The 26,736-nt window shown below is 40.3% G+C and overlaps 1 protein-coding gene across 3 annotated transcripts in view; it reads left to right on the plus strand.

The window, feature by feature from the left end:
- Positions 1–26,736, plus strand: part of LOC109918227 (neprilysin) — a 175,322-nt gene that overhangs the window by 94,897 nt on the left and 53,689 nt on the right. For all 3 annotated transcript variants that reach the window (XM_048604661.1, XM_048604660.1, XM_048604662.1), the window contains 5 exons: positions 8,175–8,309; positions 16,274–16,375; positions 20,845–20,981; positions 23,467–23,560; positions 25,020–25,148. In XM_048604661.1, coding sequence (XP_048460618.1) covers positions 8,175–8,309; positions 16,274–16,375; positions 20,845–20,981; positions 23,467–23,560; positions 25,020–25,148 — 597 coding nt within the window. The remainder of the gene's footprint in view (positions 1–8,174; positions 8,310–16,273; positions 16,376–20,844; positions 20,982–23,466; positions 23,561–25,019; positions 25,149–26,736) is intronic.

The raw sequence follows: 26,736 nt of genomic DNA on the forward strand, positions 1-26,736 counted from the left end.
CAAGTTCAAAATGAGATGGCTAGGAAAGTAAAATGAACACAGATGGGACCTTTTGACCCATAGGCTAAAGAGAGTTGGGTTGTAAGTAATATGTGCATAATAATACAAGAAATAACAACAAGAATAGGCCATATGGTCCTTCAGGTCTGCTCCACCATTCAATACGATTGTCATTTGATAGTACAGAGCATGAGTATTGCTGGAAGAAAAAGACATTTTGTTGAAGCTTTTTGTTTTGCCGTCATCAGAATAATTTGTGGGGAAAAAAATTGTACAGGGATTTTTCAATTATATTGTATGAAAGAAAGTGCCCATTCGTTCGTGGGTGTACTCTGATTGGTAGAGGCATTGCCATAGAGAATACGCCAGTTAGCGATGACTGACAGCTAACGCACAAACGTTGTTAAATTCTGTACAAAGTTAGAAGTCACACGACACCAGTTTATAGTCCAACAGGTTTATTTGAAATCACAAGCTTTTGGAGCATAGCGCCTTCGTCAGGTGATGTGAGAGAGAGGCACACAGACACAGAATTTATGGGCGGAGAGGGGAGCCAATGGCCTAGTGGTATTTAACATCGGACTGTTAATCTAGCGGCCTAGATAATGTTCTGGGGACCCGGGTTCAAATCCCGCCACGGCAGATGGTGGAATTTGAATTCGATAAATATCTGGAATTGAGAATCTAATGATGACCATGAATCCATTGTCAATTGTCGGAAAACCCATCTGGTTCACTAATGTCCTTTAGGGAAGGAAACTGCCATCCTTACCTGGTCTGGTCTGTATGTGACTCCAGACCCACAGCAATGTGGTTGTCTCTGAACTGCCCTCTGGACAATTAGGGATGGGTAATAAATGCTGCCTAGCCAGCAATGCCCTTGTCCCATTAATAAATAAAAGAGAGATTAAGGGCAAAGAGATCAAAAGATCACAAAAATGGTGTGGGTGTCAAATAATAATAATTTGATCAAAAGTGTCAGACAGTGCGAGTAAGGTGTTAACAGCTGAATAACAAGCAAAGTGATGACCTATAATCCAATTAAATGAGGCAGAGAGATAATTAGAAAAAAATTAAAATAAGGTGGCGCTGGAGACAAGCTAAATGACTGGAATGACATGATAGATATGAGTCACATGCCAAGGGTCTAATCAATGTAACAAGTAATCCAAAACTGTACAAACTAATTAAGGTAGAGAGATCATAACAAGTCATCAATATGTTGGTGTCAAAACAGGACAGTATGGAAGATTTTACAGAACAGTATGGTGGGGTCACATTTAGTGTGACATGAACCCAAGATCACAGTTGAAGCCGTCTTCATGGGCACAGAACTTGGCTATCAGTTTCTGTTCACTGATTCTGTGTTGTGTATCTCAAAGGCTGCCTACTAAATTCTATATAAGGCAGGATGACTCTGATTGTTCTGATTTCATGACAAACCAGAGAATGTTTGTCACCCACTTTGTTATGTTGAAACAGGCACAGTGCGTGTACATGTTCTTTCTGTTTACAATGGGTCCTATTTATTAATATGTAGCTTCCAATATGTGTAAGTGTGCCTACTGTGATCCCAGTTGACAACCATAAACTGGTTGTCAGCATAAATCTTCAGTCACTCGGCATTATGTAGCAAATAGTGTCTGATTACAGAAGCACATCAAATATTGGACATCGTGTTGCAAGTTTTGCAAGTGCTAGCTGTCTGAGAATAGTCAGTACCTGACTTCTTGCAAACAGCCAAAGGGATATGCTGTTTGATTTGATCTGCTATTCCTCAGGACATATGGCCTGCATACTTAACATCACACAGGCATTGAAATTCACGATGCTTGTCATTTTGTAATTTGATTGCCAGCTCCAGGTGTTTGTTTTTATGACAGTTTAAATGCCGGTATATTTACTAAATGAGTTTTTATTTTCAAGGGAGAGTGTGTATTAAAAAACAGTGCATTGTTAAAGAATAATTAAGAATTTAAACTTATCTCATCTCAGCATATGCCCTGAACCTTACCAATGCTGGATACAGGGTGATTTGGCATTGTTGGTATGAAGGACAAAAGGATGGAGTTGTTAAAATGTTAATCATGAATGAGTTACTAATAAATTAGCATCAGGGATATGGTGACTGGTTACAGGGGCGTAGGTTGGCGTGAAAGGTTTGAGAAGCTGTGTGAATGGGTACACAGGTATCAGGTAGAATGGACAGTATGAGGGGCCATGTGAGCTGGGTGGAGAGAATAAGGTGACATTGGTTGACCTAAGTGGAACATGGGAAGCATGAAAAATGGATGAGGAGATGTGAGGGGTGAATGTTTGTTTGTTTTTTAAATTTTATTGGCTTTTTAACTATAAACATGGCAGGCCTTCAACCCAGTCCACCACCTCAAACAGAAACCACTGCACTATTTGCAGTATGTCCACCACAGCTTCTGAATAATCTGGACCAACCCACCTTCCACTAAACCACACCCCCTTCAACCCTCTGGTCCAAAATGAAAACCCTAACTTCTGGGGCACTTTTTCCCAGGCCACATTTGCGGAGCTGGGAATTGTCCTGACTCTGCTCTCCAAAGCTGTTAGTGAAAATTCAGGCCTTTGTTCTTCATTGATTTATGTGCTCAAGTTCTGACTTACAACGACTGCTCTTAATTGAGCCAAACTGCTCCTTGAATAAATGTAATGATACTGGAAAAATAGTTCAGAAAGTCAAATCTGACACTACAGTAAAAGAGAATCCTGCCTTTGGCCACTAATTATAAACCAAGCTCAATTTTCTTTTCTAACGGGGGAGAAAGTACTTTTGTTGAGTAAAGACATTATAGCCACAGATAAACCTTGCAATTATGTCATAGAGCTTCTCCTCACTGGGCATAATTAGCACACTGTGGGCAGAGCTAAAAAGAGGTAAAAAATGCTTGCAGAGAAACATATGGAATAGACCTATAAGCATTAAGTGGTAGAGTTTTTGGGGTAGGCTTTCAGTAATGTAACAGTAAGATTAGAGCCTGGTATATCTCTGAATATCATGTCTTGGGGAATTTAGTTTTAACCTGTAATAAGCAATGTTATAAGGAAGCCCGAGATTGAAGACAGCTCTTGACCTTGCCTATTCCTGAACCAGTCTGTCTTGAACCTAAATTGATGGATGTGTGTGTAAAAACCATACAACAAAAGAACTTTCATTTGCAGATTTCTTTTCCTCAAGAAAGTTCTCTTTAAAACAACAACACCCTGAGGGACAGTAAAGGGAAAAGGTAGAAGTATGTCAAGTTGGGTCATGGCTTATGTGATTTCAGCAGCTTTTCTTTCTCTATCCATGGACATACCTCCACAGTGTAAGAAGTGGCACTTTCCAGGTGGGCTTAGGCCAAGTGCACCTGTTCAGTTGTTTCATCTTGGTTCCATGACACTATTCAAAAGTGTACAGGCAACCAACCCCATCAGAGAAATGGACAGATTGACCATTTGCCTCATTGGTTATGGTGAAACCTGCTGCATGTTTTGTCAGGGAGGCCTGACCATAGATCAGTTGTGATTATACTTCAGTTGCTCAGCCATCATCGATGCTGTAGCACTGTTGGAAGTCTTAAGAAGGCAATAAGAAAAAAAATTTTGCATTTATATAACATTTTTCACAAACGCACAATATCCCAAAGCATTTTCCAAGCAATGGGATATTATTGCAATTGAAATCACTGTTGTAGTGCTGGTACATATAACACCACTATTACAAATGTAACCCCACTATTTATTAAAGGGAGGGAGAGACAAAACAGACAATTATAAACCAGTTAGCCTAACATCAGTAATCGGAAAATGTTAGAGTGTATTATAAAAGACATGACGATGAAACATTAAGAAAACATGAGTAGGATTGAACAGAGCCAGCATGGGTTTAACAAATTTACTGGAGTTTTTTTTGAGGGTGTAACTCTTAAAGTAGATAAAAGAGAACCTGTGGATGTGATGTATATGGATTTTCAAAAGTTTTGATAAGATCCCACATAAGACGTTAGTGGACAAACTTAAACTACATGAGATTAGGGGTAATATATTGGTATGGATTGAGAATTGGTTGAGAGACAGGAAACAGAATGGGAATAAAGGGATCATTTTGTAGGAGGTAGTCAGTGACTAGCGGGTAGTACCAGGTTCAGTGCTGGAACCCTATCTATTCACAATGTATGTAAATGACCTAGATAAAGGAACAAAATGCAAAATTTCCAAGTTTGGACAGGATTGTAAGTTGTATGGAGGATGCAACAAGGCTTCAAGGTGATTTAGACAAGTTAAGTGAGTTGGAAAATACATGACAGATGCAATACATTGTGGCCGAAAGTAAAGTTACATTCGCTGTGAAAATCATTACGTCAGTATGTTATTTAAATGCTGACACATTTTGAAATGTGAATTACAAAGGGATCTGGGTGTCATTGTATACTAATCTATGAAAGTGAACAGGCAAGTGTAACAAAGAATTGGAAGGGCAAATAATATATTGGCCTTCATTGCCAGTGGATTTGAGTTCAGAAGTAGGGACGTCTTGCTGCAGTGATGAGAGACCTTGGTGAGACCACATCTGGAACGCTGCATGCAGTTTTGTTCTCCTTACCTAAGAAAGGATATACCCAATGTGGACAGAATGCAATGTCAGATTATTTACCATGGTAGGAAGTAAAATCCCATGAGGAGACATTGGTTTGACTGGCCTAAATTTACCAAAGTTTCGAAGGATGACAGGGCATCCGATCGAAACAGATTAAGTCCTGTAAGAGCTGGACAGACTAGATGCGAGGAGAAAGTTTCCCCTGGTCGTGGCGCCTAGAACCAGGGATCACAGTCCCAGGACATGGAGTGGACATTTTGGACTGAGATGAGGGAAATTTTCTTCACTCAAAGAGTAGTGAACCAATGGAATTCTCAACCACAGAAGGCTGTGGAGGCCGAGTTGCTGAATATATTCAAGAAGGCTTCAGTGGGTGTAGAGAGAAAGCAGGAACATGCCATTGAGACAGAGGATCAGCCATAATTACATCGAATAACAGAGCAGGCTCGAAGAGCTGAATGGTATACTCTTGCTCCAAGTTTCTATGTTTCAATTTGTCAATAAAAACGCAGTAAATTCTCCAAAAAACAGTGTGACAATGGATAATAATCTGCTTCAGTGATTTTGATTGGCTGATAAATGTTGGTCAAACCTTCTACTATTCTTCAAAAGCATGGCATGGGATATTATGCATTCATCTGAGAGGACAGATTTCAAAAAACAGATTTCAACATCTGGACCCAAAGATGGCGCCTCCAGGAATGCAACACTCCCTCAGTGCTACATTGAGGGTCAGTCTGTATTCCATGCTCATGTTTTTGCAGTTAGAGATGAACAACCTCCTACTCAGAGGAATGGTTCATGTTCTTCTTTTTCTATGCTTCTTGGGCAAACTAAAACCATATAGGCACCTGATTCGGTGCCTCTTGTAAGGTTATTTCATTTTACAAATGATAGGGTTCCAGGGAAGGAGAAGCTGATTATTGCTATTTTATTTATTAATAAAGCTGCCAATAATTAACTCTGTTTCCTCTTATCACAAATTTTTTGCTGATGATAATGCTAAGTAATTAGGATATATAAGTTCATAGACAGTCCAGATATTGTACTGATTTTGAAGTGGCCTTTTGCTCCTTGATTGTTGACAGGCAGCAATAACAATGATGATAAGCATGGTGCCTTATTCTAACAAAGCAGGTCCAGGGTGCAATTCCATAGGTCCCTCTTTTTGAAGGGGCCATAAATTTTCTCAAAAAATCTCTCCAGCACCACCACTAGAGTACAAATTATTTTGTGTACACATGCAACTTCAAAAATTCCACTTTTGCTTTTAGCCAAGGCTGCTATCTTTCCCAATGCAGTCTTTTCCAATATATAAACCACGGGTGGATAATTGGAACTCCAGATGTGGCTAATTTTCCCACAAAACAAATGAGTAACAGACACAGTCAATATTGGATTGTGATCTCAAAACTTGTATACGCAGGGCTTGTGCAGATGAACTTTAACCTTTCTTAGCAACATGGTCAGATGAAATGCAGGCTTGTGAGCATTTCATTTGATCATCGCAGCTGCATTGGCTTTCTTGGTTAGTTGATGGTGCTAAATCTTAAGTAGATGGTCACGCATGAATTCTATTTATCTATGTGTAAAACTTTTTGAACCAAATTGGTATATAATTACACCACAGCGACATCTGCAGCTAGTTAGCAGTTTCCATTGAACCACATTATCCAAATCTGAGTGTGTTTGAGGTTGTTTTGTTTCAAGTTATCTGAAATGTTGTGTTTTTAGAGACATAGGCTGAAATAGAGAGACTAAGTCATGACATTTGTTTCCATACAGAAGTTTGTTTCACTATTTAGTTAGGTCATCACAAATGTATCTCCCCGTCTTGATTCCCTGACTATTAACACCTCTCCTTAATAAAATATTCAGCTTGGTGGGTATGCAGATTCAGCAAAAAATGACTTTAGAGAGCAAATTGCCATCAGAAGGGGGCAAAAAAGGAAGAAGCAGCCTAGACTATATCGGTAACACTTTCTCAGTGAAAAATGTACACAAAAAGGGGTTTGTGCATAAATTCCACCTTCGTTGGGTCAGGAAGCCTGGAATTCTCTCCCTGTCAGAACTGTGGCTCTACGTATAGTGCATGGAATGCAACAGTTCAATAAGGCATCTTACTACCACCTTCTCAAAGGTAAGTAGGGACAGACAGTAAAAGCTGGCCCAGCCAGCAACATCCTGAGTGGATTAACAGAAAGACTGCCGATCTCTGCTCTGTTCACCATGGCAGTGCTTTGGCGAACCAAGAGCCTATTGCATGTTCTGAGGTTAATCAGCAAGCTATTATTGACAGTTAACAGATCCAATTAAATAACCATACCAACCATGGTCCAACCAATCAACACTCTCTTCTCATGCATTATAAATTAATATTCCTTTTCAAAGTTTTGTTTTTTGCATCTGAGTCATGAGAAATGCAAGATGAAAAGTTGTGTGTTTTTATCTCTTTTTGAAAACGTTCAAGTTCTGTATTACCAAGGAATGGTGAGATACAGTCAGGGCTTATCTGATCTTCTCGCCACTTAATTACATCACATTTTAAGGCCATTCATCGCAACAACTATCATGCACATGAAGCTCTTTCTACTAACTTCACCTCAATATGGCCTTCTATTTCTTTCTCTCACAAGAATCAGAAGTGCAGTGTCAACATTTCAAATGACACCAAATTAGGGGGTACTAGTTAGTACTGAGGAAAGCAGCAGAAAAATCCAAGAAGGCATTAACAAATTTGCTGAATGGACAAGTATATGTTAAATATTAAATGCTGCATTTTGGCAGAGTAGATGGAGGAAGGTGCACATGGCTTGCAAAATGAAATGTTTTGGAAGCGTAAAGGATCTTGAGGTACAGGTTTGCATATCATTAAAACCAACATAGATTAATAGACTCATAAAAAATGCAAACAAAACAGAAGAGTTTTTGTTTAAGTCTTGAATGGGATGTGAACATCACCTGCATTGCCAATATTTGTTGCCCATCCATGTTGGCCTTTAAACTGGCTCTCCAGAGAATTTTAGAGAGCATTTAAGGGTCAACCAAACTACTACAATTCGAGAGTCAAACGTTGACCATACCCAGGTAAGGATGGTAAATTTCCATCCCTAAAGATCATTAGTGAACTAAATGGGGTTTTAGGACAATAGACAATGGTTATATGGACATCTTTTAGACCAGCTTCTAATTCCAGATTTTTTTTTCATAATTCAAATTTCACCTCTTGCAAAAAGATGGGAATGATTCTCTGAAGATAAGGATTCAAAACCAAAGAAGGTTTGTCAAAACTTATGACATATCTTGCTTGCACCACACTATGCAATTCTGGTTTCCACATCATAAAAAAAAATACAGGCATTGGGAAGGTGTAAGAAAGATTCAGAGGAATGATATCTGAACATAAGGCTCATAGCTTTAAGGAGAGACCTGTTAACTTTGGGGTCCTTTTAGCCTGAAAGATAAAAGACTGCAAGATTATGCTATCTGTTATTTTACCAAAACTGGTAGGATTCTCGATTCTTTTCCAAGACAATTATGCATCCATTTATTTATTTCCCTACAGGCATGTGATGCTTACTCCCTGTTTATGAGTAATGTGGCTACATTGGTTCGTAAGGACAAAGGATTAACCGTAAATCACTCCCAAATTGAGGATGATATGAATATGGTTCTGGAGTTTGAGAAGGAGTTAGCTAATGTAAGTTATTTTATCTTTTTACTGCCACTTATGTGCTGCCTCACAGAAACAGAGAAGACATGGTGAGCTGATTTCATTCCATTGTCCTGAAAATGATTGAATGAGACAGATCAAAAATTCTCCTTACTCTGACTGAAAGGAAAGCAGGCATTAGAGGTCATAATCTTGTTAATAGCCTTAACATGAAAGCTTGGGAAGAGGAAACTGAGTTTTGACTTTTGATCCTGTGCCTCAGAAATTTTTTTATTATTTCATGAAATGTAGGTGTCACTGGCTGGGCCACAAAGGGGAAAAACTTTTTATGATAGAATCCCTAAAGTGTGAAAACAGACAGTTCAGCCCATCAAGTCCACATCAACCCTTTGAAGAACGTTCAACCCAGACTCACCCCGCCTTGTAACCTTGCATTTCCCATGGCTAATGCTTTAGGCTTCATATGCCTGGACACTTTAGCATGGTCAATCCACCTAACCTGCACAACTTTGGACTGTGGGAGGAAACTATAGCACCCAGAGGAAACCCACACAGACAAAGGGAGAATGTGCAGATTCCACACAAACAGTTGCCCAAGGCTGGAATCAAACTTAGGTCCCTGGTGCTGTGAGGTAGCAGTGCTAGCCATTGAGCCACTGTGCCACCCAATTCATCTACCATGCATCTATCCTGTCAAACACCCTAACAATCTTGTATGTTTCAATAAAGTCTCCTCTCATTCATCTAGACTCCAAGTACTAGCCAATCCTACTCAATATTTCCTCATAACAAAGTTGCTGCATTCCTGGAGTCAACATAGTGAGCTTTCTCTGGACTGCCTTCAATGCCAGTGTGTCATTCCATAGTGAAGGAAACAAAATAGTTCACAATATTCCAGCTGTGATTTGACTATGTCTTACATATTTTTAGCAAAACCTCTACTCCGTTCCCTTTGAAATAAAGGCCAACATTTTATTTGCCTTCCCTATTACCCATTGAACTTAATTCTAGTGTTTTATGATTCATGTACTAGAACACCCAAATCCCTCTGTTCTGTGGCTTTTTGCAGTCTTTTCCCATTTAAATACTATTCAGCTCTTCTATTATTACTAACAAAATGTATAATCATTTTCCCATATTATATTCTATCTGCCTAGTTTTTACCCATCATTTAACCTTTCTATATTCCCTCTGTAGACTAACTTGACTATCGTGTATTCACTTCCATCTTCCAAGTTATTAATAAACATTATAAATAATTGTGCACCTAGCACTGATTTCTATGACACTCCACTAGTTACAGGTTGTCATCATAAAAATGTCCTCTTTCTCCTCATGCCCATTTTCTATTATATAACCAATCATCTATCCATGCTACTATACCAGCTCTGACATCATAGGCTCTTATCTTATTCAATAGCCTTATGTACTGTACTTTACTGAATGCCTTTTGGAAATTTAGGTATATTATGTCTATCTGTTCCCACTTAACTACCCTTCTTATTATCTCCTGCAAAAATTGTGATAAATTTGTCAGGCATGATTTCCCCTTCACGAAGTCATGCTCACTGTACTTGATTGTATTATGTATTTCTAAATGCTCTGTTGTTGTATCCTTTGTAACAGACTCCAAAATTTTCTCAATGATGAATGTTAAGCTAATTGGCGCACGGTTACTTGTTCTTTAGTCTCCTTCCCTTTCTTTAAATAAGGGTGTCACATTTGCAGTTTTTCAATCCTCTGGGACTTTTCCAGAAGCTATAGATTCTTAGAAAATTATTTCAAGTGCATCAACTTTCTGCATCTCTTTTAAAATCCTAGGATGTAACCCTTTAGGTCCAGGGAACAAATCGGCCTTTAGCCCCTTTAGTTTTCCTAGTACTTTTTCTCTAGTGATAGTAATTGTGTTTATTCCTCCTGCACATTAACTGCTTGATTATTTAGTATTTTTATAATGCTAATAGGATTCTCAATGGCAAGGACTGATGCAAACTATTTGTCAACTCCTCACCTATTTCTTCATCCCCCATTATTGTTTCTTCATTCTATAGGGGGCTTATATGTTCTGTGGTCTCTTCCGTTTTATTCCTTCTTTGTATATATTTAAATAAGCTCTCACTGTCTGTTTTTATGTTACTTGCTCGTTTTCCCTCAATGTTTGCAACATTTTGTTTTTTTTTCTTCTATTACTGTCCTTAGCTTCCCTGGTTAACCATAGTCAGTTTTTTTCAGCTATGTTTTCAAACATCTGCCATTGGTCATCAGCTATTGCTCCTGCTAAATTCCTTTCCCAATCCACTCCAGCAAATTCTGCTTTATTCCCATGCAATTGCTCTTAATTTAGTTTAGTACAGTTAGTTCAAACCCACATTACTTACTTTTAAGCTGAATGTTAACTTCTGCCTTGTTATGGTCACTATCCCCATGGGAATCTTTTATTGTGAGATCATTTATTAAACCTTCCCCATTACGCATTATCAGATCGAGAACTACCTGATCCCTGGTTGGACCCACAACATTTTAATCTAGGAAACTAGCCCAAATGCCCTCTGTGAAGTTTCCTTCATGGCTACCTCTGCCAATTTAATTTTCCTAATCTAAATAACGATTAAAGTCACCTATGGTTAATGAAACAAAAACAGAAATTGCTAGTGAAACTCAGAGATAGTAAAAACTGCCGATGCTGGAGTCAGAGATAACAGTGTGGGGACCTGGTCAACATGGACCAGTTTGGGCCGAAGAGCCTGTTTCCATGCTGTATTAATTTATGACTCTATGTCTTTAAGCAGACCCCACAGCCAGAGTGTGCTTTGGATGGCCTACGTTGCCAAATTGTAGGAAAGGTTCTTTCCTTGGTACCTGCTGACCAACTTGATTAGTTGACAACTCCATCACTGTAGGCAGTGTCAACGTTTGATAGTGGGCACAGCTCAGTCTGCAGGAAGCACCCTGAAGTATTGTTGATACTGACTGTGCCAAGAAAGTAATCTCTAGGATTTTAAGGTGCGGAAGGTAACCTAGACCCCAGAGAGGGGATTGGGAGGGTGTTCTGTTCAGCAGGCAGTGTGGAAGGAAGGTGTAGCAATCCCTGATGAATGCAGGATACCCATTCCAAAATGAAGTGCCACCCTACTTTTCTACCTTTGTTAGTGTAGCACTTTAAAAGCAGCTAATCCACCTATAAATCATTGAGTTATGCAGACTGGAAAGACGTCTTTCAGCCCATTGTGTCTGTGGCGGTCATCAAGGACCCATCTACTCTTGTTGCATTTTCTGGCATTTGGCCTGTAGCCTTCCATGCTATGACAGTTTTAAGAGTTCATCTCTATCCTTCTTAAAGCTGTGATAGTTCCGACCTTGACCACCCTTTCACACAGCGAGTTCCAGATATCCAACACTCTGTGGGTGAAAAAAATCTTCCTTAAATAGTTTCTAAACTTCCAGCCCCTTATCTGAAATCCATGCTGCCTGGTTACTGACCCTTCTACGAAGGGGAAAAGTTTCTTATGATCTATGCCCCTCAATCAGATCCCCCTACAGTCTTCTCTCCTCCAAGGAAAAGGTCTCTCCTCATTGGTGAAACACTCCAGCCCAGGCAGCATCCTGGCGAATCTTCTCTGCACAATCTCTAGTGCAGTCACATCCCTCGTACACTGTGGAGATAAGAGCTTTATACAGTACTACACTTGTGCCCTAACTAAAATTATGTACAGCTCCATGATAACCTCCCTGCTCTTGTATTCAACTTGCCTCAACTAATAAAGGCAAGTCTTCCATATGCCTTATTAACAACCTTATTCACTTTGCCCTGTTGCCTTCATGGCTCTGTGGATATGCAGACCAAGTCCCTTTGAATCTGTGTACTTCCTAGGGTCCTGCCATTCAATGTGTACTCCCCCGCCTTGTTAGACCTCCCAGAACACATTATCACACACATATCTGGATTAAATTCTATTTGCCACTGTTCCACCAGTCTGATCAGACCATCTATATTGTCCTGTAGTCTAAAGCTTTCCTCCTCAAAATTTACCATGCCATAAAATGTTGTTTCTTCTGCAAACTTACTGATCAAACCTCCTACATTCATATCTGGATTATTAACATACATATGCAGGGCAAAGGGCATGCACTGAGCTCTGTAGTATGCCACTGGACATGGGCTTCCAGATACAAAAGCAACCTCTGCTCCCTGCCTCAAAGCCAATTTTGAATCCAAATTTCCAAACTTCTCTGGATCCCTTGGGCTTTTATCTTCTTGACCATGCTCCCATGTGACCCCTTAGCAAAAATCGTACTGAAGTCCATTTAGACTGCATTAACTGCACTACCCTCATCTACGCACTAATCACCTCCCTGACAAAATCAGTCAAAACTGTCAAACATGATCTCCCACTGACAATGCCATGCTTACTATCCTTGTCAGTTCTCTGATTTATCCCTACCATCCTTTTGAATAGTGGCACCATATTAGCAATTGTTCCATCCTCTGGCACCTCTCCTCTGTCCAGAGATTAGAAAATCCATATCAGGGCCCCTGCAAGCTTCTTCTTTTCCTCCCACAGCATTATTGGATTCATCTCATCGGGGCCTGGGGTCCTATCTAATTTTAAACCTGCTAGAACTACTAACATCTTCTACCTTTCATTTGTAATTTGTGTGTGTATTTCATAGTCCTCCTCCTTAAATTCTGTACCTTTTACTGATCTTCTCTATCATGAATAGAGATGCAAAGTACACTCTTGTCTGTGCCAGCTATATTGTTGCCTGAGATGTACATTATCTGGATCAATTGGGTTTCTAACAACATCAGTTAATCTTTAATTATTTTTTAGATATGGGGGTGAGCAAGCCACCCAACCTACCTTATGTGGTGCTACACCACAAACACACCCAGTAGAGTCCTGTTAAATCCAGCCCATGATTTATTTCAATCTAATAATTCAATAGCCCATCAGTTGCTGCGGTGTCCTCTACACTGGGGAAACGAAGCTTTGCAGAACACCTACGTTCTGGCTGCAAAAATGACCCTGAGCTTCTAGTTGCCTACTTTGTTCCCTGGTCACCATCTCTGATTTAGACATGCTGCAGTGCTTGAGCAAAACTCAGCACAAGCTGAAAGAACAACACCTCATTTTCTGCTTGGAAACTCTACAGCCTTCTGGCGTCAATATTGAGTTCAACAATTTTAACACTTGAGCTTCTCCCATGTCCTTACCCCAACCCCCGCATACCAGGGTTTGTTATCACATGGTCTGCTACTACATACAACTCATTGTTAGCCACTAACAGTCCCCATTTATAGCTATTCATTCTCAAGCCTAATTGTTATCTACTCGCTTGTCTGCCCAACTGTTCTCCTGTCTCTTCGGGCTGTATCTCCACTTAAGGCTTACTCCTTACCCCCTTCCCCACCCTATCTTCTGCATAAAAAACAACATTTTCCTAGCTACCATCAGTTTCAAGGAAGGGTCACATGACCCGAAACGTTAACTCTGACTTCTCTCCACAGATGCTGTCAGACTTGCCGAGCTTTTTCAGCGGTTTCTGTTTTTGTTTCTGATTTCCAGCGTCTGCAGTTCTTTCAGATTCATTTTTAGTAGCTATGGCGGGATTTGTACCCATGGCTGCAGGATATTATCCTGGGCCTCTGGGTAAATCGGCGTTCTAACCATTGCACCTTCACTATCTCCCAATTTTATTAACTGATTAAAAAAAAACTTTGTAATGTTCTGAGGTAGTGGAAGGCTATAGAAGTTCAAGTTTTCCTTTTTCTACCCAGGCAAGAGGGTATCAAATAGGAGGAGAGTTGCATTTGTCCTATGCTGTCCCTTTTAAGCCGTAGAGTCTCACTAACAGTGGTTGGAAGGATAAGTGCTACAGCTACCTCTGAATTGGCTTGTGTGTTACATAAAGTTAATCCTTTATTGTTGAGAATCAAAGCTTGTGTGGAGCATTGGTGTGTCTGCAAGATACTTGGAAATGTAACTGTGCCTGAAAGCTTGCTTTCAAAAGAAAAGGGAAAGGAGGGAAATGGGCTGTTTGTAATCCATGTATTCTGTGCTTCAATGCTTCAAACAATAATAATGAGCTTTCCAAACACACTTATCTCATGGAAACTGTAATTTGGTCCCACATTTTGTGGGCGTCAATTTGGCACAAAGTCACTGAAAATAAATATAAGGAGAGAGGTACAACAGGTGCCTGACTCACTATCAAGCATTTTACACTATCACACAGTGTCAAAATTACACTCCTCTGTGTTCATTTTGATGCTGAATATTAGTAAATTAATTGGTCTTTCATAAGCATTCTTTGGAGATGATATTAAATTGTTTTCTTTGTAAAAGCCCTCATCTTTAGTCTTGTGTTACTAGAATACTTTACACTTCAATGCCCCAGAAATGAAGCTTTGCATACATTTACTAAATTCAGATAACATTGCTTTGCCCATTTCTTTACCATGCAGTTATTTAAAATAAGTTTTCCAATAAACTGCGTATCTCTAAATTTCATCGCTGGATCATTACTGGCAAGATCCCATCTCCCTTGGCCCTAAGTTCTACTATTCCTGCAACCTCCCCGCTCTTGACTCACTCTTCTCTCCCAAGCTCAGCAGTTCTGTTGCTAGACCCCGCGTGCATCACTAGCTTTTCCTTTGATCATTGTTTAAAATTCATTCTCAGGATGAGGACGTCGCTGGTTAGGTCAGCATTCATTGCCCATCCCTAATTGCCCAGAGGGCAGTTAAGAGTCAACCACATTGCTGTGTGTCTGGCGTCACATGTAGTCCAGACTAAGCAATGATGGCAGTTTCCTTCCCTAAAGGGCATTGTTTTTCCAACAATCGGCAATCGATTCATTAAACTCTGAATTCCAGTTTTTTATTGAATTCAAATTCCTCATCCACTGTGACAGGACTCAAACCTGGGTCCCCAGAACATTAGTTGGGTTTCTGGATTACCAACCCAGTAATAATTCCATGAGGCCATCTTTCTAAAATCACCATTTTTTGGCTGGCTGTCAAAAGTTGCTCCTGTGAAGCTCTTTAGGGTATTTTGTTATGTGAAATGTGAAATGTGCAATAAATAAAATTATTTTTGTTGTTAATGCCCCTTTTTAAACTGTCCACAATAGAACTTGGCCTGAGGATGTTAAACATCGGTCTAAGAACACCAAAATTCCAAGTGTGCAGAAACTATGCTTTGATTTTCTTTTTGTCTAGCAATGCTAGGCTAACTCTCTTGATACCATTCTTGCTTTATGAAAATCAGTGGACTGGATGTTCTGTAATAACCACAATCAGAATCCTGCAAACAACTGGCTTTGAGTGTATAGCATTACCAGCAGTTTGTTTATGGTAGTGTTCTCCTGTATGTGGTGAACAGAACAATTCCAATCCTCTCCCACACTGCTCAGTGGAGCAGTGAAGTGCAAATCGCTATTTAGCCAGGATTTTTCCTTTTCTTTAAACTTAGCTTGGAGACAAGCATATTAGGTTGTGACTTCTGAGCCAACCCCACTGCTGAGATAACTCATGATATTAAGATATCAGTCCAAAGATGCTCAGGCAATGTGGATTAGCTGAAGTAAATACAGGTTTTGGGGTTAAGGGTGGGGGTTGTTGGGGGTGGGGGGGTGGGATGGGTGAATGGGTGGGGGATGGTTTTGGCAATTCTGAAAATGGGCCATTCCCATTCTGTCATTCTCCCTAATGCAACCTTTGCCTCAGCCGAGCTGGGCTGCTCCAAAATGGGGCCCTCAATCTAGCACTGGGAGTATCAGATGATGTGCTCAAACCTCTGGAGTGGGGCTTGAACATGCAAACCTCTGATTTGGAGGTAAGAGTGCTGCGGACTGAGGCACAGGCATGACACTGAATAACTTGTACTATTTTTGGACAATTATTGATTGATGAAGATGAGAATAACACTTTTATGGTAAATTGAAACAAGCTGATAAGAATATTCATACCTAAGTACTTTATTTCACAGGCAACAACCAAATCTGTGGACAGAACTGATCCCAATCAACTCTACCACAAAATGACTTTGCAAAATGTGACCATGAACTTCCCTATCACAGTTGATGCTAAGGTAAGATGGTTTCTTGAAATAATGTGGCTTACCAGAGTCAGAAGCTAGTAGATAGAGAGTGGAAACTATTCTCCCATTGATATCCAGTGTTAGTGCCAAGTGGTGCTGGAATGTTCCCCTATGCCAGCACGGTGTTGCATTAGAATGCAGATTAGACAGATTTCCTTTAGAAAATAGTACCTTGGGATCCAGTGTATGAACAAATTGAGGCATGGTATGTGGTGAGTTCAGCCTGCTTGAAAGGAGCAAGATGACTTTGAATCTCTGATGTCTAAAACTCTTCTGGTCACGTCGAGTTCAGTATGGGCTGCTTGGTAGAGATTGCTTGCTATGTTTACCACACCATTACCTTTGTATAAAGAGACGAGCAGGATGGTGGAAAATTAACCAGATGGGTCATGGTCTTTATTTTTTCCAGCAATTTTGACATTCTCCTTCATTTACAATATTCTCCAGCAGGTTTTAGAAAGCTAAATAAAATGCATGTATTGGCATATTCATGCAGCCAATCTGAGTGGGTGAGAGGAAATGGTTTCAGAACATCATGAGGGGCCAATCAATTAAACTGGCATAGGAGACCCACAATTAGCTGGTGATCTTAGTCAGCTGCTGACTTCCTGGCTTTCTGTCGGAGTAGCTAACCTCTGCTGAGGCAAAGGTGGCATTGGAGAGAGTGACAGAGTGCAAATGGCCAATTCGCAGAGGCGCCATTGCAGGGGAAATGGCCTATTTCCAGAGGTGGCATTGGAGAGAGTGATGGAATGGAAATAGTCCATTGAGAGATGTGGCATTGAAGAGAGTGATGGAGAGGAAATTGCCTATTGACAGAAGTGCTATTGGAGAGAGTGATGGAGAGGAATTGGCCCATTGACAGAGAATGCAGCTGATTGAGACTAGACCGATTTGATTCTGATGTTACAACAATCTTTGGAATAGCCTCATTCATCAACAAAGCCCTCATTTTAAATTATCTCAAATTTCACTAAACTGCCAAATTCACTTCAGCGGATTTGAAACTTGAGAAGTACTGTTGGCCATTTCAGTGGATGAACATTTAAAGAATTGATGATAATTGGTTCATTGTTTTGTTTTAAATGAACTAAGAGAGGAAATTTTAGCCAAATCAACCCATTAGCTGAAATATAAACAAAGTGCTGGAGAAACTCAGCAGGTCTGGCAGCATGTGTGGAGAGAGAAAAACAGAGTTAAAATTTCAAGTTCAGTATGACTCCTCTTTGGAATTGAAGATTCTTTCCACAAATATTACCAGTCCTGCTGGGTTTCTCCAGCAATTATTATTTGGTTTTAGATTTACACCATCCAAAGCACTGCTTTATATCTGCCTGTTAGCTTGTGTGATTTGTGTTGAGTAAGGAATTAAGAGTTATGCAAGCAAGATATGTAGTTGGCATAAAGACTGACATCAGCTGTGATGTCATTTAATTGTGGATTAGCCTTAAGGTGGAGATGGTTCCAAAAAGGCTTACTAGATTGATACTTGAAATGAATGAGTTGCCTTATAAGGAGAGATTTGACAGCCTGGGCTTGTTTCCATTGAAGTTTAGAAGAGGAAGGGGTAACTTGATCAAAGTGTATAAGATTCTGAATGGTCTTGACAAGATGGATGTTGGAAATACGTTCCCTCTTGTGGATCAGTACTGAGCTATGGGGCACTGTTTTAAAATTAGGAGTTACCCTTTAAGAATAGGGATGAGGACAATTTGTTTTCTTAGAAGTTTGTGCAACTTTGTAACTCTGCCTCAGAAGGCAGCGAAGGGAGATCATTGAGTACTTTCAAGATTATTGGGGGTACAGGTAGATGGGAGTGTGGAATTCAAAACAAAATCGGACAGCCATGATCTTTTGGAATGGTGCTACAGACTCAAAGGTCAACTTCTGCTCATATTTTGTATAAATCTTCTCTTGATCTTATGCCCCACATTTTAGTGTTTCAATTTTGAACAGCTGATGCGCTCAGATGCAACATCCATCTTATGTTATTCTCCATTGAATGGAATGGAGTGTGATACAGGGCAGGGGATAAAACCAGAGTTCCTATCAACTATGTCAGATTCACCAAGGTTAAAATTAGAATTAAAATTGCCTGAAATGACTATCTATAAACATCAGGCAAAGGCATGATCTGTGAGCTAACACTGCTAATGTTAATTCTGACTAAATTGAACCAAGAAAGTTGAAAAGTGATTGTGCAAACAAAGCCAGGCTGGATGTGAGAATAAACCTTTACACACAGCGAGTAATTAGGGTATGGAATGCACTGCCTGGAAATATGGTGGAGGCGAGTTCAATTGAGGTATCCAAAAGGGCATTGGATTATTATTTGGATAGAAGTGCTGTTCAAAGATATGGGGAAAAGACAGGAGATTGGCACTAGGTAATAGAACTGGTGGAAGCATGATCAGTTCAATGGCCTCCTTCTGTGCCAAAATGTGATTCTATAATTTCCTACTTTCATACTCCATTCCCTTTACAAACAAAGGTCAACATTCCATTTGCCTTCTCTATTACCTGAAGAACTTGTATACAAGTTGTTTTTTGTGAGATTTGTGCATGAGGACTCTTAAGTCCCTCTGTGCTATAGCTTTCTATAGTTTTCAGCATTTAAATAATATTCAACCCCTCTATTCTTCCTGCCAAAGTGCATAACCTCACATTTCCCAACATTATATCCCTTCCAAGTTTTTTGCCCACTTATTTAACCTGTCTATATCCCTGTGTAAACTCTTCGTGTCATCCACACCACACCAGTTACCTTCCCACATATTTTTGTGTCATTTGCAAACTTGGATAGAGTCCATGTAGTATCATAATGATGGGACCCTGCTTGAACCATTGTTGACCATGTGGCACACATAGACACCCAGTGCTGTTAGGGAGGAAGTTTCAATGATAGTGAGGGAATGGTGATATAGTTGCAAGTCAGAATGGTGTGACCTGTCAGTGAATGTTTTGCCATATATCTGCTGCCGATCCCCTTTGTGGTAGCAGTAAAGTGCTATTGGAGCTGTACCCATTCAGTTAGATCATTATTTCCAATGGAGAACCATATTGTTCCCCATATGCTGAATGCTATGCTCGATTTAAAAACAAAAACTGGCATTCCGAGATTTAAAACTTACAACTGATCTCACATTAATTGCTGTTTATGGAACCAAACAATAAACTTGTATCACCCAGTAGAAGTGTCTAGAGTCATACAGTCACACAGCACAGAAACAGACCCTTCAGTCCAACCAATCCAGGCCAACCATTAACCTAAACTAAACAAGTGCCACCTGCCTGCACTTGACCCATATCCCTCCAAACATTTCTTATTCATGTACTTATCCAAATGTCTTTTAAATATTGTAACTGTACCCACATCCATCACTTCTCTGGAAATTCATTCCACACACAAACCGCTCTCCGTGTAAAAATGTTGACCCTCATGCCCTTTTTAAATCTTTCTCCTCTGACCTTAAAAAAAAGCTCTTTAGTCTTGAAATCCCCCACCATAGGGAACCAATACCTACCATTCACCCTCCTGATTTTTATAAACACTAAAAGATTTTTAAACCTCCTACGCTCCAGTGATAAAAGTCCCAGCCTATCCAGCCTCTCCCTATAACTCAAACATTCCATTCCCTGCAACATCCTGGTAAATCTTTTCTGAACCCTCTCCAGCTTAATAATATCCTTCATATGATAGCATGACCAGAATTAGACACAGTACTCTAGACACATGACTTCCCAATTCCAATTCTCCCAGGTCTGAGCAACGAAGGCAAGTGTGCTAAACGCCTTCTTGACCACCCTGTCTACATGTGATGCAAACTTCAAAGAATTATGTACCTGAAGCTCTAGGTCTCTCTGTTCTACAACACTAGTCTAGTAAGTTTATTTCTGAGAAATATGATGCTGATTTGTAGACTATTCGCCTTGGTATCGAACTCCCAACTTGTTGGAAATAGCTGACTGTTTAATTGCTGGACATCTTTTCTGTCTGTTTTTGGAATTTTTAAGTAAAATGTGTAAGGAGCTGTGTACTTGGCATTTGTATCAGCACTTTAATTCACTCGGTACTCATGCTTCAGACAGGGCATTGCTATAATTGCTCATCCTTAGTTATACTAAGAAGGTGCTGTCGGCCTGTTGGCTGGGCTATGTCAGGTGGCGGATAAGAGTCAGCTATGTGGGTTGATACTAGAGTCACATATATAATTCCAGACCAGTAAGAATCATAGATTTCCTTCTCTGCAAAGTATTTGTGAACCAGGTAGGTTTAAACAACATCTTGTGTGCTTTACAGCCATTTTTGGTGCTGATGATGTTTAATATCTCGGTTTCTTTTCATGTGACAGCTTAATGAGTTAATGGATGCAAAATATGAAAGAATGGAGTTTTCATTTGTTTTTACTGATTTGTAAATACAAACTTCTGTGTTCCATTTCTGTGTTTTCTTGATTCAGCAATTCAACTGGAAGAAATTCACCAACAAAATTCTCTCTACTGTGCATTTGAATGTGACGGAAAATGAGCCAGTTGTTGTTTATGCACCAGAGTATCTTTGGAAGCTAGCACCTATTCTCAATAAATATAAGCCGAGGTATGTATGTATGTAAGAATTAACATGATGCAATATCTATGTGTAACATTTAATGTAAGCCTCAGGGGTCATGCATGTTGGCTGGAGAAGCAGCTAGAATCTGGGGTGGGACTTTTTGGGAGGATCTTTCATATTGAATACCAATCTTGCAGTGAGCTTCCTTTGGGACAAAGAACACCAGGGCTTGGCGTATTAGAGTCTGAGGTAATCAATAATATGGGAATGGTGGGGATCAGAGCCTTAACAGCTCTTTCCCCACCCCTTTCCTGATGCCTGGCCTGTCAATCAGGTGGACAATGATGAATGCCAGTTGAATAAGGAATACGACACCCCCCATCTCCGGGGAGAGTTTGCTTTGAGTGTCCCCTGCGATAAATCATCTGCCAACTGTTGGGTCAATACCAGGGTAATGGAAAGAGAAGACCTTTAGATGGATATTAATTGCCCACTTAAAGATCCTAAATTGACAGCAAGGTAGGAAGGCCATCCATGAGCTTTCCTGCCACTGACTTCATTGGGCTGAGGTGGGAACATGGTAGGGACCCTGTCAATGTTAGAAATGTAAGCCACTCTAACGGTAAGACAGAACAGTTCCATTGCAGGTAATGCTCATTGGACTTTGTATTTAAGTTGGATAGTTAATGTTCTTGTGGTGCAGTGATAGTGTCCCTACCTTTGTGCCAGGAGGCCTGCATTCAGGTCCCACTTGCTCCAGAGGTAGGTCATAACATGTTCAAGCAGGTTGATTAGGCAAAAAACAGAGATTCTTCTTTCTGGTCTTTGGACCTTTGGTGCTGAGAGGTAAGGCCAAATTGGAGGGCCTCCTCAAAAGTCTGCTGCTGGGCCTGGCCAAGTTGGCCATTAACAGATCCAGATAGTGGAGGGACTCATATCTGCCAACTGTCTGCCCCTTTTCTGTGGCTACCTTTGTGCCAGGGGTCCTTGGGAGGGAACACTCATGTCCACCAATACTGAGAAGCTTTTAAAGAAAAGTGGGCACCATAGAGGGTGGAGTACCTTCCTTCCCTTCTTACTCCATTTGATTTGCTGCCCTCTCTTTCTCTCCCTCACCGTTGGTGCTCTGCATTGCCTTTGCCAGGCATTGCAAATGATTTGATTAGTTGGAAACATGGGCGATTTACTGGTGGTGGACAATTGTTGAAATGTCCTAGAGGTGATTTGATGGTGGTCAGAAAGCCATTTAGTTGTGTGTGATAGCTCTTCCAGATATGAGAAAAAAATTAAAATCGAGCTGGGTTCTCGGCCCTGGAGGTTGATTTGTTCCTGATTGTCTATCCCTCTTCCATGGCTATGTCCATTCCCAGGTGAATGTGGAGAGGGAGCTTGTGGTGTCCAGCAACACCCTTTAGAGAGAGATGGGAACCATAGGGGTTGGAGAGCAACATTTCTCCTTCCAACTCCATTTTAGTTTAATTTCCCCCCACCTTCTTTCCCTACACTCCCTCCCCGTATTTGTTATTATTGCACTGCCCCTGGTGGGTAGTGCTTGTTAATTGTTCTTTTAATTTGTAACGTTTGTGATTTGATGATGGTGAAACAAATAACCAGATTTGTGCATGGCATCTTTGAATGAAATAAAGAAAAAGACTTGGGTTCTTTGCCAGTTGAGAGCCGACTTCTGGACAGGGAAAGGATTTAGAAATGAGAGGTGGAAACTGGAGTTTGTGTTAAACCATGGATTTACAATAAAACCCTTCTAAATCTCTGTAAATGTTTTGCTGCCTCTTTCACTAATTTGATATCAGTCTGTTAAACAATCTCTACCTTCCGTGCCCTGCCACCAAACTCAATACAGGCGACGGCATTAAGTTCTGTCTTATTTGAGAGAAAGAATGCTGTTCTCACTTAATCCTTCTCAATTACTGTAGCACTTGTATCATTATAATTGGAATCAGATAAAAGGCCAGGGAAACTCAGCTAAGAAATTGGCAAAAAATCACTCCTAATTGTTATTCTACAATGACAACGTTCATTTATATAGAGACTTTCAAATTGTAAAAGTTAATCCAAAGTTTTTCACCGGACAATGGTTCAATATGGACAATGATTCAAAAAAAGATATTTCAGACAGGCTTAGTTAAAGTGGGAGGTTTGAAGAAGGAACGTGAGTTGGAGAGGCTGACAGCTATTAGGGCACAAATGACAGTGAAACATAGGAAGTGGAAGCTGCACAAAAGGCCAGAGCTGAATGCCCACAGAGTACTCAAATGTAATAGGACTTGAGGAGATCACAGATATAGGGATTCATGTCAGGATATGTTGGATGTGCATGTCAGTTAAGGACAGGATATTATTTTCATGGTCACTTGTATTGGTTTGCCTAAAAGGCAATATGCCATTCTTCATAGTCTGAACTCACAATTGAGGATTAGCCATTTGAGTGGGATATTGAATGGTTTTTGGCAGTAATGAAACTGTACTTCAGTATCTGTTTCATAACACAATTTGCTTATGTGATCTGCAGGCACCTTCAAAACTACGTTATATGGAGGCAGGTGATGGATCTTGTGGGTAGTCTGAGCTCTGCCTACAAGGAGACAAGAGCTGCGTTCCGGAAGGTGGGACTGAGATATCTTTCAAATACACATAAGCTGTTCACAGCTTTACCTACAAATGTTGATAAATGTAATTGTCTTTTTTTATGTGCAAGGTGGCAAAGGAAGGCTGCATTTAGTGTTACCACACACACAGGGGGCGCATTCACTGCCTATGTAGCCTCAGTGCCTGTGATGTCACTACCACCACCGCCACAGCAAGTTGTCTGCATCAAAGAATAGGAGAAAGAAAATGAGTGTCTTTCAAATGTTTAAAAATCAGCTCAAAAACTGGTTTGAATCTTAGATAATCCTACAGTGCAGAACGAGACCATTAAGCCCATCATGTCTACACTAATCCTTCAAAGACCATCCCACGCAGACCCACCACTCCATCTTAGCCCTGTAACCTTGCATTTACCATGGCTAATCCACCCTTCCCTGGACACTATTGAGCAATTTGGCATGACCAATCCACCTGGTATTTTGGGAGGAAACTGGAGCACCCAGTGGAAACCCACGCAAACACAAACAGAACATGCAAACTCCATGTAGACAAACACCCAAAGCTAGAATTGAACCCGGGTCCCTGGTACTGTGAGGCAGCTAACCACTGAGTCATTGGATTGTGATTTGCTCACCATTCCATTTCCAAGACATGCCCGCTGCACTCCCTACCCCTCACTGTCTCCTTTTCACTCATGCCTGTGCTCCTCTGCAGTTCGTTGCCTCCAGAGTAAGCAAGTGGAGTGCTGAGGGGAAGCATCGAGTGGGGGCAGCAGGGCGCTGGACAGGAGAGTGGGGCATTGAACTGGGGAGCAGGACACCGAGTGGAGTATGGTTCCTCCAGTGCCGTTGGCTCCCCTCATGCACATATGGTAGAGTCGATGCTGGGCTTCCAGCGCCAAGGTGTACGTCAGTGACACTACCATGCTGTTCCAGTGCATTGGCAGCTGGTACACCTGAAATTGAATTAGGAGAGAAACATCAGAAATGCAATCCACAGTGACATCTACAGTTCAGAGCCTGAAATTACACCATTGTTGACATTGCAAAACTGAATGGGAATTGTTGACACAGCAATTGACAGTGGTAAATGTTAACAGTATTAAAATTGTGAAGTTTATAAACACCAGTATACATTCTCAGCACATTTTTCAACAAAAATACTATGAGGAGAAATGTACAATGTTCTGCCAATTCACTATTACTCACTTTATTCGTTCTCAGAAAATTAAAATGTACTCAAACTAGTTTATAATGGAAACTAAACATTTCTCACAACTACATCCTCTTCAAATGCTCATTAATGACTGGATGGACTCATGGGGAAAGAATGTATTTCTGATTTGATTCTACTCCATTTTGGATGTCATACACGGAACTGGCAGCAGTTTTATTCAGATTAATACAGCCCAGTGGAATCAGTCTTTCCAATATAAATGTTTTACCTCACATTTCTCTTTTGTTTTGCATCATGCAGGCTCTTTATGGCACAACGTCAGAGAATGCAGTGTGGAGAAAGTGCGCAAATTATGTCAACAGCAACATGGACAAGGCTGTGGGACGACTATACGTAGACGATGCTTTTGCTGGGGAGAGCAAGAAAATGGTAATATTATTCCTCCAATTAAAACATCATAAGAGGTTTGTGATTTTTAAATAATTGTATGAAGGCATATTAAAAAGGCTGCTCACCACCACCTTCTCAAGGACAATAAATGCTGCCCCAGTCAGTGATGTCCACATCCCACAAATAGCTTAAAAAAATGAAGAATTTGCTATTGGAAGATCCAAGCTTCCAGCACAGATAAAAGTTGGCATTGAGCAAATACAGATGTTTGCAGTTCCAAATCTGCTGTTAAATCCTTGAAAAAATGGTCTGTACAAGTGTTCCAATTGTCGGGCTTTTAACAGATTTGTGAATAACTTGTTGCTGTCCACAGTATGCTGGAAAGCAGGACCTTCAGGAGAACTATACTTCCTAATAAGGCCAAGCAACAGAGATCTATCATATGCAAACCATTTAAATTGTATTTCCAATATCCCTCTGCTGGAAGCTACCTATTAGAAGCTGCTTTTTTAACCATCAATTCAACTCAATGAAAGAAAAGACTTCCTTTTTCTCTAGCACCTTTATTTAACCTTGGATATCCCAATAGAGTACTTTTGAAGTGCTGTCATTTTAGGAAACGCAGCACTCTAGTTACATATAGCACTCTCCTACTATCAGCAATGTAATATGGACCAGATAATCTGTTTTAGAAGAAAAGTCAAGCAGGTTGAACCTATACTCATTGACGTTTAAAAAATTGAGAGATTATCCTAGTGAAACATAAAATATTCAAGGGAGCCTGGTAGCTTAGTTGGTAAAATCTCAGACTTTAAACCTTGCAGGCGAGAGTTCAAGCCCCTGTCTGTGTTATTTTGTGGGTGGCATGTGGATCAGTGGTAAACAACACTGTCTCACAGTGCCAGGGAACTGGGCTCAATTCCAGCCTCAGGTAACTGATTGTGTAGAGTTTGTATGTTTTCCCTGCATCTGTGTGGGTTTCCTCCCACAGTCCAAAGACATGCAGGTTAGGTGGATTGGCCATTCTGAATTGCCCATTGTATCCAGAGATATGCAGGCTAGGTGGTTAGCCATGGTAAATGCAGATTTACAGGGAGAGGGCTGGGAGCTAGGCCTGAATGGGATGCTCTTCAGAGTGTTGGTGCAGACTCGATGGGTCAAGTGGCCTCATTCCGAACAGTAGAGATTCAGAGGGGACTTGATAGGGTGAAGGCTGAAAGAATGTTTTTCCTTGTGAACTAACATAAATATGAAAAGCTACATTGTTATTGAAGAGCCATCAAACATGATAATGTAATAGCTGTTCCATCTAGTGCTCCTTTCAAGCCTTCCTTTTAATTTCTTATCAGCTAACTACAGAGCTTATTGTTGTAATGTTAGGAATGAAAGCATGATTAGGCAGATGAAAAAAATATTTTTACTGGCACCATACTGTCTGTATTAACTACAAAGATGTAAACAGACCCATGGGCAAATATGTATTTTTAAAAACCACTCATGGACATCATCGGTACTTTTGAAAGAAGAAACAATAGCAACTGGCAAGTAACTAATCAATGGGATCATCATAATAGCCTGCATAATTAGTTAAAGGTTAACTATATATTTTTATCAGAAATAAAGACCC

The sequence above is a fragment of the Rhincodon typus genome, chromosome 13 (genome assembly GCF_021869965.1).
Source record: "Rhincodon typus isolate 14 chromosome 13, sRhiTyp1.1, whole genome shotgun sequence".
Classification (NCBI taxonomy): domain Eukaryota; kingdom Metazoa; phylum Chordata; class Chondrichthyes; order Orectolobiformes; family Rhincodontidae; genus Rhincodon; species Rhincodon typus.